General features: G+C 40.0%; 1 protein-coding gene across 1 annotated transcript in view; it reads right to left on the reverse strand.

Moving 5' to 3' along the window:
• Positions 1-596: 596 nt before the first annotated feature.
• LOC139463797 (uncharacterized) overlaps positions 597-16478 on the reverse strand; it is a 47566-nt gene continuing 31684 nt past the window's right edge. The window contains exons 22-31 of the mRNA XM_071245112.1: positions 16081-16236; positions 14667-14861; positions 12649-12804; positions 9940-10179; positions 8263-8422; positions 6845-6960; positions 5773-5914; positions 4555-4658; positions 2775-2903; positions 597-2364 (exon numbers count right to left, since the gene is read on the reverse strand). Coding sequence (XP_071101213.1) covers positions 1928-2364; positions 2775-2903; positions 4555-4658; positions 5773-5914; positions 6845-6960; positions 8263-8422; positions 9940-10179; positions 12649-12804; positions 14667-14861; positions 16081-16236 — 1835 coding nt within the window. The 3' untranslated portion in view covers positions 597-1927. The remainder of the gene's footprint in view (positions 2365-2774; positions 2904-4554; positions 4659-5772; positions 5915-6844; positions 6961-8262; positions 8423-9939; positions 10180-12648; positions 12805-14666; positions 14862-16080; positions 16237-16478) is intronic.

Consider the following 16478-nt stretch of genomic DNA (forward strand, 5'->3'; position numbering starts at 1 on the left):
CTGCCTACTAGAAGGGCAATTTATAGTAAATAATTGCCATTTACAAAACTAAATGTTATGTGGATGGTGCGACACACCATGTCGGACAATTGCTAAATATATAAATATATTTCATACGGTAAACTATTTAAATATACATCAGCCAGCGCAATACTCGTGGCTTCATGGCGAGGTCGGGTTGACCAGGAATGGACTTCTCCCATTGTGTCTTCGGAATGAAGAGCTAAATGTTTAGTCATAGGGTTTCCCAAACTGCGATTCGCTGTGCAGAGTTGCGTCCCTTGGGCACGCAAGAAACCTATGATTTTTGGTTCGAATCCCGGTTCGCCCCGATTATGTTTCTAGGTTTGTCAGCACCATACCCGTGCTCGTGGGTTTCATCGAAGTGGTAAACGTCTGAAACCTGCGTCACTTCGGGCTTTCCTTCCACATTAGCTGACACGCCGCGATATAACTGGAATACTGTTAAAAGCGGCGTTAAACCCAACTCACTCACTCACTCCTTCGTGATATTGCCAACAACGAGTGCACTCAACAAAGGACAATGTTAAGTCCATTTGCCGAAAATATCCAAAATACATCAGAAAGGCAAATCGGGTACAGATCAGTTTATTCCACGTGTATCAAGTACGTGCCGTTATTATCATAGATATCCTGGCAATAAATCACCTGGGCATGCATTCAACCAGTCTAGCGTTCTCTTTCGAATAACAGAACCATTATACTCGTCTATCCACGCAAATAAATAGAAAACATTTGTCTTCTCTTGTCAAACAACTTCACAAGAAAAAGAAACATGTTCTATTTATTATATTTTTCTTGCATTACTCACATGCTCTTAATCTGAAAAGCAGAGTGACATTAAGGTAGGCTGAGAGTAGTTTCGGCATAAACTGTTATTTCATGCCAGTGAAAAGACGATTATATATTTGGAGAGAAATCTGTTATTTTATCACAAAATACATTATGTGTGATGATGTGGGATATCATTTGTGTAGTATACGGATAGGATGTGTATGGGCATAAATTGTTAGCTATTATAATGCCGCTATGTCCCTCTTGAAACGTGTGTTGCGGGGTTTGGGAGAAGTACAGGTAACCCTGCCATCTTAGACGTCGCAATTTGCTATTCAGGGTTGCGTGTGAGTGTGTTGCTACTTGTACTAGTCCTGACTGGTGCCATAGTGCTAGACCACTGAGATACCATGCCGCATTATTCACACACATATTTCTGACTCCGTGCCGACCAGTCCTTGTTTTCTCCTCATATTGCCAAACGCCAGGCTGGGTAACAAGAAGAAACATCTTTCAACGTATTTTTTATATCGACCACTCTCCGGTCAGACACTAATCATGATACCATTGAGTCGGTCTACTATTTGGGGTGAATGGGACGTGATTACATAAACCGTGATATAAGGTATTATCGTAGTTCTGATAATCAAAGTAGATCAGCTGAGATCAGAACTTCGTTATCTGTTCTCTGGACTATACCCCATCTCTACCATCACCAATTCTGCCACTCCACACATCCCAATGAGAGTCTTATTTACAAACAAGAAAAGGTTATATAAGTCCTTGAAGGACCCTTAGAAATGATACACATATGGAAGAGAATTTATGGATGTCAGTGTCTTTATTATGAGGAACACAACGTTTGGAGTATATGCTTACTCCTTCATCGGGTGAATGAATGAGGCAAAGAGCAAATATATCTACATGAAAGAAACGTATGTACTCCGAAACGTTGTGTTCCTCATCATAAAGAAGTTGACATCCATAAATTCTCTTCCTTAGTTATATAAAGCATAACAAATTCTCTTCCTCAGTTATATAAGGCATAACATAACATCTTGGAGTGCTAAAGACAACATAACAAAGTCTGGGAGTCTTACTCATGCATATCGGACGCTTATCTCTGCATCCACTAGAACTGCCACACAGCAGTAGCATTAAAGCCAGAACCAAACATTGCGAAGTTAACAGTGAAAGGACGTGAATCTTTCGCTACGAGGATCTGTCTGGTGTACAAGGTTTTGCCACGACCAATCCTCAAGATCCTGTCACTCCATGTGATCCAGAAAAAACGGAAGTCATCACAGTCAAGCCTTCTGACAGTTTTATGAACTAACACAACAGGAGGAGAGCCGGGCCATAGCTTCCTGATCGACATTTCCGTCTCGTTGCCCCGTCTTCTGTCCAGTTCAAAAAGGTACAATCGTTTGCCCGTCTCGGCCAAAGCCACACGAGCGGAGTGGCATGCCTTAACCCTCAACCTCAAGGCCATACTTGGTGGCACTGAGTAGTCTGAGGCCAAGGGCTTCTCCCAGGACCTGGCTTTGGTTTCTAGTTGTCCTGAAAAATCTGTGTCAGAGAATCAGATTATTATCTGGTTGATTGCTGCACATACCTAAAGTTACCCAAGCTGAGGTAATTGATGATAAAAATAGAAGATTGTCCACTGAAAACTAAATACCAATAGGACCTGAATAGCAAAAGGTATCACTGATTATGATTAACCATAAAAGGCGCCATTTGTTCAGATCGATAATTCTATGAAAATGTTTGATAGCTTTCTTTTAGTTCTGCTTTGAAAGGAAAGCCTACTGGATTTTTCTGTTTTCTATATTTCATTCAGATAATAATATTAATGGATTCTGAAGAGTATAAAACGTTTCATTTTATATCTCGGGTGCTTACGTGTGTGCATATATATATGTCTATATTATACTAGTTTACCCTAATTCACATACTTCATTGTAACCCAGTCTTACCTCTTCTACAGGTTCTATTGTTGCTCTGTAGTGTGAAGTCCAGGGCACAAAAACAGATCCTGGTGGTTGCATTGGCAGGAAAGCAACCGTGGTCGCAGTCACTCTCAGATCCGCTGCATACATTCTCAACTGAAAATAAACATCACATTGTTGTATCTAACCTAAACAAAGTTAATATAATTTTGATATGTATTTATCGATGTATTTCACACCACAGAGACATTGCCATCTTGCAACATTCCACAATCATTTGATATGGATATGTATGGTGTCCACATCCTCAAATCATTTGAATATAATGGCTATATATGGTGCCCACACGACCATCTTGCAACATCCCTCAAACATGTCAAAATGTAGAGGACATTTTATGCGTCGAGTGAAATATCTCGTGACGGGGATAAAGAAGATATGTTCTCGTGAAAATATCATCTTTACCCCCGTCACTCAATGAGAGAAACATGTTATTTGACGAGACACGTGGTATTTCCTGTTTATTATATACTTTTTGTGTAAAGTCTACCGGAAAATGAAATTATTACATATGTACAATCTTGAAACGTAAATTCTCCTTACCTAACACACAGTGACGGTTCACAACCCCTTGTATTTACGACGAAAAAAAGTAGTTTCGTTTTTGCAAAATCATTAAAAAAAATCATACAAAAGTAACAAAACATATTTAGGGTCACAAACATTCTGTATCATACATATAGACACGATTATATAACAAAAATATTCTTGAAAGCTACGAGACCGCTGTTCGAAGCGAAAGAATACACGCTAGTCAAGTAACAAAAATGGCGCTTAGCGAAAAGAACAGTCTCGATTGACGAGTTAAATAAGAAATTTACAGTCTATCACGAAACATTTTCGAGAGAATAACAAACGGCAAGAAAATGATACTTAAATGACCATCTGTCATTATTTTGCCTTGACAAGGTGGAACTAACGTAAAAAGGACGTCAACATTTTGGAGAGACAATTTAAGGGGAGGTAACTCTTGTATGACAATAATTCCGTCAAAGTGTTTTATTCACTGCAGTGAAAATATCACTTTTCTCAACTTCAGAAAACTCTGTCTCTCTCACTGAAGTATATAATAAAATGGATATAAATGGTGCCCACGTCCCTCAAATATGTGAATATACTGGATATATATGGTGCCCACGTCCCTCAAACATGTGAATATATAGGATATATATGGTGCCCCCGTCCCTCAAACATGTGAATATACTGGGTATATATGGTACCCACGTCCCTCAAACATGTGAATATACTGGATATATATGGTGCCCCCGTCCCTCAAACATGTGAATATATAGGATATATATGGTGCCCACGTCCCTCAAACATGTGAATATACTACGTATATATGGTACCCACGTCCCTCAAACATGTGAATATATAGGATATATATGGTGCCCCCGTCCCTCAAACATGTGAATATACTGGGTATATATGGTACCCACGTCCCTCAAACATGTGAATATATAGGATATATATGATGCCCACGTCCCTCAAACATGTGAATATACTGGATATATATGGTGCCCACGTCCCTCAAACATGTGAATATATAGGATATATATGGTGCCCACGTCCCTCAAACATGTGAATATACTGGGTATATATGGTGCCCACGTCCCTCAAACATGTGAATATACTGGGTATATATGGTGCCCACGTCCCTCAAACATGTGAATATACTGGGTATATATGGTGCCCACGTCCCTCAAACATGTGAATATATTGGATATATATGGTGCTCACAACTCACAGCTTGGGTCATTTGTGGTGTTGACGACCCGCATCCTAATCGCAGACTCAGGTAGAGAGAACACAGCTGCCCTGGCACTCTGGTCGCGATTTACTCGCATAAGTCTGAGGAAGAAGATAACGAATCGTTGGACGTCTAAATACAGTATGGTTCATACAGTATGGTTCAAATATACCCCAGTAAGAATTCCTTGCTGCTTTTAGAAGTGGACTTTAAGTGGATATAAACTTCAATATAAAATTTCAAGCTGGTCGCCAAGGAAACACTACAACGCCTTTCCGAATCTCACGGGATGTGTCATGAAAATGGTTGTATGAATTATTCTTTAATTATTACTTAAATCAGCGTTAGAAATTGGCACTAGCCCTGTAGTCCTTGCCAAACTGGCCAATAGTATCATGAAGACTAGTAGAAATTTGCCATTTTTGATGGTTTTGCGATGTCTTATCGTTGTAAGGACAAGTAGACTAAAAATGTTTGTTTCTACCCCCGTAAATGGTCAATTCGCGATAGTCCTAACAAGCACTTGATATACAATCCACACATGTTAATCACCTGTACATGATTAAAATGTCAAGATTACTGTGTATGTTTTGATAAAGAACATACATCTTTATCAACTACGGTCAGTGTTGCATACTTTTATGGTGTTTCTTTTCATATGATACTGACTTTCCTTTGAACATAATTTGAAATCAGATGCTGGATAAGATGTGTCATTGTATTTCATCAATAGGTTTCACCTTTTTATCTACAGGTAATACAGATAAGCATATAATGTTCATTTATTTTTTAAAAAACTATAATTATACTAAATACATAAAACTGTCCATACATTTAGCGAAACCGCGTTTATCAAGATATTGTTTGAAATAAAATCGTTCGGTTCACACGTATTCATATTAACAGGTGATGGCTTAGTAGGTATATATCTGTGCATAACCCCTGACGTGGTTTGTTAGAGTAATGTCATGAATTACTTTTAGATGACCTTGAATCGATGACATAGTTTAATCTTGAATGACTTCAAGAAGACACTTTGTTTGACATGGTCACCTAATGTTATTTGGTTACCGCCTGAAATGATAATAATAATGTGTATAATTATCTCATATTCACAAGAATGAAGTCCAAACATTGTAAAATGTTTTCATCTGGCTTTTGTACTTCCATAAGGTAATACGAAAATAATAATAATAAGTCATAATTCTTACGCACACTGCATTTTTGTCCAGGTAGAAGTAAAATTCTTCTGTGTATCCGAATCTGGATGTGAAGTTTGAAGCAATTGTCTGTACATTGGAGCCATCAATGTACGCTTCCCGGAGTCTTGTGTATGTATTCCACATTATCTTATTTCCTGGAGCAGGAAAAGTGAGTGAATGAGTGACTTTGGTTTAACAATATTCAAGTTTTATCGGGGCGTGTCAGCTTAATATGGGAGGAAAGCCCAAAGTGATGTATGTCTCTGACGTTTACCACTTTGTTGAAACTCACGACCACGGGTATGGTGCTGACAAACCTAGAAACATAATCAGGCGAACCGGGATTCGAACCCACAATGATAGGTTTCTGGCGTGCTCAAGGGACGCAACTCTGCACAGCGAATTGCGGCGCCTATGACGGTTGGACCAACCGTGCCCCCGACAGGGGAAGTAACGAAACAAACTACAAACATGAACTATGTATAACATCATCCGCAAAGGACTAGATGATTTTTAACTGACATTGTTCTTGAGTGTACTTTGTGTACATGGAGTTTGGTTGAACGTCGCTTAAAAATATTTCAGTTACATCACAGCGTGTAAGTTAGATGTGGGAGAAGAACCCTAGCTGGCACTGGTCTTAGACCACTTTGACAAAGCCAAAGAGCTCGGGTATAGTTCAGACAAACCAAGCATCATTATCAAGGCGAATATGTGATTCAAACTTACAATGCCTTAGTCACCGTGTTCCTCTTTGCCTAATTGACAAAACTTTGTCCTAAAGATATTCAGGGTTCAAATAGTCAAACAAGGGATAAATGCCTGAGGGAGGTAATATCATAGCAGTGAGTCAGTGAGTGAGTATGGTTTTACGTCGCTTTTAGCAATATTCCAGCAATATCACGGCAGGGGACACCAGAAATGGGCTTCACAAATTATACCCATGTCGGGAATCGAACCCGGGTTTTCGGCGTGACGAGCGAACGCTGTAACCACTAGGCTACCCGACCACCCCTAATATCATAGCAAAAGTAAACTGTATATCACAATATACCTCAGGGAACATCCTATTGTTTATGACGTACCATGTTTGTGTAGGATCGGATTCCACACTGCGTTGGTGTCCACGAAAACTGTTTTAGCCATCTTACTGCTATAGTGAAGATAGTTGATGGTATCGCTCTCCACCCAGTACACTCCCCTTTCACAAAGACAAAACATTAACCGTCAAAGAAACATTGTTTGCGAATGCATGTGAACCTTAAACTACACAGCGAACACAATATTTTCATGACGCGTGTTTGTTTGTTTGTTTGTTTGTAAAATGTATTCTTTATTTACGAGGTACCTGAATAGACAAAGGAACAAAGCAAGTGGGTAAATGAGTGAATATTGTTTAACGCCGTGGTCAGACTAACTGGTGACTGGTAGCCTGAGCAACGATCAACGGTCCCTGAACCTTGTCAACTGGTTAATATGGTTAATGTGTGTGCGTGAGTTGGGTTTAACGACGCTTTTAACAGTATTCCAGTTATATCACGGCATGTCAGCTTAATATTAGAGGAAATCCCGAAGTGTTCAGAGGTCTCAGACGTTTTCCACTTCTGGGAAACCCACGAGCACGGGTTTGGTGCTGACAAACCTAGAAACATAATCGGGGCGAATCGGGGTTCCTAGGTTTCTGGCGTGCCCAAGGGACGCAACTCAGCACAGTGAATCTCGGCGCGTTAGACGACTGGGCCACCCGTGCCCCTTAATATGGTTTATGTACATCGCAACCTGCTCGTTGTTTATAATAATGTATAAGATACTTACAATATTTATAAGATCGCAAAGAACAACGAAGAACGATGTGTTTGGGTTTTTTCCACGATGAAACATCGTTCTATCGTGACTTCAAATTTGGAGATTCGAACGATTTGATGATGTCGTAAATTGGACAATGTTATTTTTTAGAGGGAAGTGTTTCGTGTGTAGTTCCCAGTGGCTGGATAACGCAGATAAAAGCAATGGCCGAACGATCGCTTCCAAAAGTGAGTGAGATATGGCAGGCAATCTGTGTTGGGAGAAAAGGTGAAGATAATCGACGTAAACATTGTGAGAATATGGGGGAAAGGCCAAATTTAACCCCGTATTCATGAAAGGGACTTGTCCGACATTGTCGCGATAGGATTCTATTCAGGGAGTCATCATTATTTAAATACGAGTAAATATTTCTAAAGCGTGTACTTTTTACTAACATCCTTAAAGAGGCTGTACGTAATGTTGATATCTCATATAAGAAAAATGCGCCTTCATGGATTGTTATCCCTGCAGTGTTTTATTGTACGATAAAGAACTCCCACTCGTCGTTTATTTCTTAAATATATATATTTAATATGTTGTTTTCAATGTTATGCACTGCCTTCATTTCAAGATTCAATTTTATTGACGTTCATGCCTTCATAAGAAATATACCCTTCAAAGGGACAGCAAAATACTTGATTCAAGTGAGGTTACTTACAGCTTTTGGTCAAGAACAAGACCTCGAGGTTTAGTCAGATTGGACAGGAGAATGTACTCTGCGCCAGAACTAACGTGGAGGGCAGCCAGCACCCCATCAAATGACGTGTAGAACAAAAGACCAGTGGCAACATCTATGTCAAACCCAGTTATAATGGTGTCTTTAACAAAGAAACAAAACAAGTTCTTGACGATAACCAAATAAATTACATTTTGCAGATCTAACCCAAGGAAACACAATGTTTTCTTCGTAATTACCGTATGTGTATATTTTTTTCAGAGCATTTAGATTGTGCGATAAACATACTATTTTCAGTTACCTTAACACAGCTAAATATGAATTTGGAAAACGAACGCGTCACGGCGCTAATTGTCCCCAAAATTTGAAATACACTCTCTCAGTCGATATATATCACGTTTAAGTCCTAACGCCTTTTGTCACACAGTTCTTTGAATGCTATAAAAACCCAAACACTCATTTTGTAACCTATAATTTTACATATTATTGTTTCAGAATGCCTTCCCACAATGATTGAAAAAAGGATCTTATCTATAAATATTAGTTTCCGTCGTCATGCGGTCATCCAAACAGCTGTTGCAGTCAGTGGTAGGTACAGTAAATCTCGGTTATAACGAACTCAAAGGGACTTCTAATTTTAGTTCGTTATAACCGTAGTTCGTTATAAGCATATATACAGCATAACTACAGCAAATAGTCGGAACCAAAAAGTAAGTTCGTTATATCCGTCAGTTCATTATAAGCGAGTTCGTTATAACCGTAGTTGACTGTATTGTGATTTGAAAGCTCTCATTGACCAATCAGAATCGGGGATTTTCCAAATCCATGGTAGAACAGTGAAGAACAGACCTGTGTGTGATGTGATGTGTTCTGAGTGGGGTAACGAGTAATATATATTTTATTGTTACATATATGTTGATTGAAACTTTGACTGGCTAACATAAAAGACATACAATGTTTGATTATAGTGGTCCGGGGACAATGTATTATTGGATTTTCTCAGAATAGAACGACTTTTATGTTATTGCTACTCCATCATAGTGTGTTTCCAACGTGTATATTTCTCATTAATCCTACCCTTTCAGTGTTTTCTCAGCAGATAGGTTTCTAGATGAAGGCATAACAGACAGGTCTTTTTAAGCGAAATAATCAGGGTGTTACCGTCCGAAAAAAGTCAGTTCGTACAAGTAGTGGAAAAAAACTGTATTTAAAAGATTCGTTTTGCTATCCAATGTTTGTTTGTGGGAATTAATTCTTCAAGGGAAAAACCTGATTTAACAAAGGAACACACCATGAAACACAACTGTGTTTTTTCTTAGGAAGTTCTTTTGACGGTTAAACTGCACCGCACCGCACCGCACCGCACCGCACAGCACCGCACCGCACCGCACCGCACCGCACCGAATCGCATCGCATCGCATCGCATCGCATCGCATCGCATCGCATCGCATCGCACTGCATGATACAGCAAGCAGAGTAAAAGCAGCGTGCGTTTAAAAAGTTCTTTTGACGCTTAAACGCATCGCAGCGCATCGCATCGCATCGCATCGCATCGCATCGCATCGCATCGCACTGCATGATACAGCAAGTATAGTAAAAGCAGCATGCGCAGGATGGGTTATAACAAAGACATCCTATTGTTAATAAATTGAGATTCACCGTGTGGGAACCTAAACAGAGCTTCTTCGTCCAGACCTCCCATTGTTACTCTCCCAATGGTGGTAGGCTCTTGTGTAGTGAAGTATATAAACTCATCCCTCGGATTATAGGCGAGGTGGTCAACAAATCCATCAGAGATGTTCAAGGACACACTGTCAAACTTCATTCCACGAAGGTGAAGAATGCCAATTTGGGAGTCACTCATCCCCACGACGAGGTTTATGCCTTCTACGTCAGTATCTGGAATCAGAGTTCACCAAGATTTGAATGAATATGAAAGAGATATCAAGAGCAGTACATCTACCACCCCTTGGGGATTCCGGGTAAGAACATAGGTGTCTACAAACCTACGTGTCATCGTACGCCGTTGCTTACAATATTAATCACTGGTCCAAGCTCGATTATTTACGTTTCATAGACAAACCGAACTTGCAATAATGTGCAAAGTCACATGTTCATAATCTTTTACGTGTATCGAACGTTTCGTTTCGTTATACTACGACTACCACTAAAAATGATAATATATGCATTATATATATTGCGGCGTATCCTCGCTTTTAAAGCATGCTTCTACAGCGACTACGACTACGACTCATACTGCATTATACATATAACGGTGTATCAACGCTATAAAGCATACTACTACAGCGACTACGACTACGACTAATACTATATGCCATATATATATCGCGGTGTATCAACGATATGAAGCATACTACTACAGCGACTACGACTACGACTAATACTATATGCCATATATATATCGCGGTGTATCAACAATATGAAGCATACTACTACAGCGACTACGAATACGACTAATACTATATGCCATATATATATCGCGGTGTATCAACGATATGAAGCATACTACTACAGCGACTACGACTACGACTAATACTATATGCCATATATATATCGCGGTGTATCAACGATATGAAGCATACTGCTACAGCGACTACGACTACGACTAATACTATATGCCATATATATATCGCGGTGTATCAACGATATGAAGCATACTACTACAGCGACTACGACTACGACTAATACTATATGCCATATATATATCGCGGTGTATCAACGATATGAAGCATACTACTACAGCGACTACGACTACGACTAATACTATATGCCATATATATATCGCGGTGTATCAACGCTATAAAGCATACTACTACAGCGACTACGACTACGACTAATACTATATGCCATATATATATCGCGGTGTATCAACGCTATAAAGCATACTACTACAGCGACTACGACTACGACTAATACTATATGCCATATATATATCGTGGTGTATCAACGATATGAAGCATACTACTACAGCGACTACGACTACGACTAATACTATATGCCATATATATATCGCGGTGTATCAACGATATGAAGCATACTACTACAGCGACTACGACTACGACTAATACTATATGCCATATATATATCGCGGTGTATCAACGATATGAAGTATACTACTACAGCGACTACGACTACGACTAATACTATATGCCATATATATATCGCGGTGTATCAACGATATGAAGTATACTACTACAGCGACTACGACTACGACTAATACTATATGCCATATATATATCGCGGTGTATCAACGATATGAAGCATACTACTACAGCGACTACGACTACGACTAATACTATATGCCATATATATATATATCGCGGTGTATCAACGATATGAAGTATACTACTACAGCGACTACGACTACGACTAATACTATATGCCATATATATATCGCGGTGTATCAACGATATGAAGCATACTACTACAGCGACTACGACTACGACTAATACTATATGCCATATATATATATATCGCGGTGTATCAACGATATGAAGCATACTGCTACAGCGACTACGACTAATACTATATGCCATATATATATCGCGGTGTATCAACGCTATAAAGCATACTGCTACAGCGACTACGACTACGACTAATACTATATGCCATATATATATCGCGGTGTATCAACGCTATAAAGCATACTGCTACAGCGACTACGACTACGACTAATACTATATGCCATATATATATCGCGGTGTATCAACGCTATAAAGCATACTGCTACAGCGACTACGACTACGACTAATACTATATGCCATATATATATCGCGGTGTATCAACGCTATAAAGCATACTGCTACAGCGACTACGACTAATACTATATGCCATATATATATCGCGGTGTATCAACGCTATAAAGCATACTGCTACAGCGACTACGACTACGACTAAATCTATATGCCATATATATATCGCGGTGTATCAACGCTATAAAGCATACTGCTACAGCGACTACGACTACGACTAATACTATATGCCATATATATATCGCGGTGTATCAACGCTATAAAGCATGCTGCTACAGCGACTACGACTACGACTACGACTAATACTATATGCCATATATATATCGCGGTGTATCAACGCTATAAAGCATGCTCATGACAATGCAGTTATTTCCCAGATCAATGGAAGAGTGTGCACTCAAATTGTATTCTCGATTCCCTACAGAAATACACCGAAACTGACTTTTTGATGCTGGAAGGTCTTGTATTAAGATCACCTCATCCAACCGTGTACCGTTCGTTGTTTGGTGGACAAAAGCTTATTTCGAACAAACGTTATTTTGCTACCGAGACACCATCCGCGACACGTGGTATGAGAATCGTTTGTGTATCTCACCTTTACACTGGGCGATGCCGGGACTTCCCAGTAGCTCTGTGGTCTGGAAGCCAGGACAAGCCACACAGGAAGACATGCCCGGAACGTCTTGGTAGAATCCGTGACGACAACGCTTGCAGTTGTCACTGTCGTAGCTCTTTCCCGGTGGACACTTAACTGGAAATACACAAACACGTATTCACAGATCACTTGTAGAGAGACAGCCTACACTGTTCCATAATTCCGACTCAACTTGTAAATGGTCATGCAAATTCACAGCTTACATGCGCTCACGTCACAAAAAGTCGTTATTATTGTTCGTAAATGTATTGATGAGTTAAACCTATATTTCCTTGGTGATTAATGGACCTACAAATTGACTGTGACTGGAAAAAGAAATAGTTTCCTCCACTCTAGGATCAACTAAGGAGATCCTACTTTCCACCTCGGTGACAGAGTTGTAACGTCAATTAAGGATATCATGTTTTCAACCCTGGTGACAGAGTCGTAACGTGAACTAAGGAGATCATACTTTCAACCCTGGTGACAGAGTCGTAACGTCAATTAAGGAGATCATACTTTCAACCCTGGTGCCAGAGTCGTAACGTCAATTAAGGAGATCATACTTTCCACCCTGGTGCCAGAGTCGTAACGTCAATGAAAGAGATCATTCTTTCAACCCTGGTGACAGAGTCGTAACGTCAATTAAGGATATCATACTTTCAACCCTGGTGCCAGAGTCGTAACGTGAACTAAGGAGATCATACTTTCAACCCTGGTGACAGAGTCGTAACGTGAACTAAGGAGATCATACTTTCAACCCTGGTGACAGAGTCGTAACGTCAATTAAGGAGATCATACTTTCAACCCTGGTGCCAGAGTCGTAACGTCAATTAAGGAGATCATACTTTCCACCCTGGTGCCAGAGTCGTAACGTCAATGAAAGAGATCATACTTTCAACCCTGGTGCCAGAGTCGTAACGTGAGCTAAGGAGATCATACTTTCAACCCTGGTGCCAGCGTCGTAACGTCAATTAAGGAGATCATACTTTCCACCCTGGTGCCAGAGTCGTAACGTCAATGAAAGAGATCATAATTTCAACCCTGGTGCCAGCGTCGTAACGTGACCTAAGGAGATCATACTTTCAACCCTGGTGACAGAGTCGTAACGTCAATTAAGGAGATCATACTTTCAACCCTGGTGCCAGAGTCGTAACGTCAATTAAGGAGATCATACTTTCCACCCTGGTGCCAGAGTCGTAACGTCAATGAAAGAGATCATACTTTCAACCCTGGGGCCAGAGTCGTAACGTGAGCTAAGGAGATCATACTTTCAACCCTGGTGCCAGCGTCGTAACGTCAATTAAGGAGATCATACTTTCCACCCTGGTGCCAGAGTCGTAACGTCAATGAAAGAGATCATAATTTCAACCCTGGTGCCAGCGTCGTAACGTGAACTAAGGAGATCATACTTTCAACCCTGGTGACAGAGTCGTAACGTCAATTAAGGAGATCATGTTTTCAACCCTGGTGACAGAGTCGTAACGTCAATTAAGGATATCATGTTTTCAACCCTGGTGACAGAGTCGTAACGTGAACTAAGGAGATCATACTTTCAACCCTGGTGACAGAGTCGTAACGTCAATTAAGGAGATCATACTTTCAACCCTGGTGACAGAGTCGTAACGTCAATTAAGGATATCATACTTTCAACCCTGGTGACTAACGTAACGTCGTAACGTGAACTAAGGAGATCATTATCACTGTATTACTTGTAACTGTATAAGAAACGCCGAACCAAGCAGTGCCAATGTGATTCCTTTCCACTTTCCAAACTATGGTAGCGGTCAAGAGTATTTATCATAAATGAATTTGTATATAATACACTTGATACTCGATAATGTCACGTCATCATTTACATGTAAAAGGCTTTGACAACATTATTCCATCTTTTGCACCTGGGTTATTGTGTCACCTGTATTGTATTGTCTTACTCTGTATAAAAACCAAGGTGTACACAAACAAAAATGATCACTTACTACAAAAAACGCCTCCTTGAACTGCACCACGAGGACACGTCATGGTCTGAATGGCCGATAAGAGTTTAGGTTGCTGTGGTTGACTCTCATTGGCAAGTGCAATTTGGAAGTCAGTGTAATTCTTGTCCCTCACCTCCCAGTTGGTGTCGTCAAGGAGCTTCCAGGTCTTCATGATGGCACCAAACTGACCAGGAACTGCACGCGAGTACATTTGGAAAAAAAGGAAAAAATAATGCCATTGACATTTTCAGTACACATTGTGATAAAATTTTCGAGCAAAACTTCGTTCCGTCAGTTTCCTTGGATGTTGGTGACTACGAAAACGTACCTTCATCAGCGAATGAGGGAATATGTTCAATTTAATTCTTTCCTTACTAGGTTCCAACGTTCATTGTTTCGTCGCTAGGTTTCACTCTCTAAATAATGGATCCTAAATACGGAAGTTTGTTCATCTTATTTATCGAAAATTTATCTTCAAATCATTGCGTTTCGGGGCTCAACAAAAAGAAAAGATCCATGAACTAACAGATGCATGTTTTGTCATCCAGTCCCTTTCCACACTACTCTGCACGGCAAACTGCGGTCCCTAATGATTAGACCATTGGGTTGGGCAGCTCATATTAATCTGGGTTCATATAATCTAAACACAACTCCTGACACAGACTTGTGATGTGTGAACCAATTCCTGAAAGAGTTTCTATGACCATCTACATAATGACCTTGATCTTCACACACAAGGGCTGATACCGGAAGCTCAGTAAATATCCGCCCATACTGAAAAAACGTGGAGTCATCGTTAGAACTGTTGAATGATTCGTCAGAACAAAATTGGAAATAGGAATTGTATGTTCAATCTTGTGGGTGAATTTTTTGTGTGTCGTATACAGTTCTATCACGGCGTGTCAGCTTGATGCGAGAGGAAAGTCCCAAGTGATGCAGGTCTTGCCACTTTGGAGAACTACAAGAGCAGGTGTATTATGCTGACAAAGCAAGAAACATAATCAGCGCGAATCTTTTATTCGAAGGTTTCTTGAATTCAAAGTATCTCTGTACAGCGAATTGCGGCGCCCCAGATGACTGGGCCACCCGTGCCCCCTGTGATGGTGGAATGATGATGTTTGCCCTCTTTGGAATTATCTGGGTACTGTAGTTTCTGGTTTGTACTTTTCAACTGACATGAGAGGGATGCATAGAGGATTTAACAGATATTGAGTCACGGCATAATACAGCGCTTTTAAAAGACTTAGCCTTCCGAGTCCGTATTTTTTGGGACGAAGATACCAATTTGAAGTCAGCAATTAGCCAAATGAATATATTGCATTGAGTATTAAGAATGTTGCCCATAGTTTGAAAGACCTATAATATCATGGGATGATTAAATCAAATCACGTTTTAGGAATCTTGGTTATCTCACCCTCAAACGCCATTGACGGTTGATCATATGGATACACCATAAGGGTCTCGTTAGTAATAGACATTTCCAACTCCCTGTGATCTACCGTTGTGGCCTCATCGCTAAAGTAGGTGAAAACATTCCAGGTTGCGAACAGGGGTGACAGGTAGGCCATCACTGTAAATATTGACAGGTAGTATGTACATGTACATAAAACAACACAACCGTTTTTCTGCAGAAAGTGCCTGAGAAAACAGTAAAAGTAACAGCAGTGTGTGCATGTGATTCATTATAACAGCAGCACAAACTGTCTGTACAAAGAAAACAATGCAATAACCCATTGAGAAATAGTCACAAAACAAACTTGAATGAAGAAGACTATTAATTGAGAAATTCGGAAGATGCTGAAATCAAATACT

The sequence above is a fragment of the Haliotis cracherodii genome, unplaced genomic scaffold (genome assembly GCF_022045235.1).
Source record: "Haliotis cracherodii isolate W230 unplaced genomic scaffold, xgHalCrac1.p SCAF_16, whole genome shotgun sequence".
Classification (NCBI taxonomy): Eukaryota; Metazoa; Mollusca; class Gastropoda; order Lepetellida; family Haliotidae; genus Haliotis; species Haliotis cracherodii.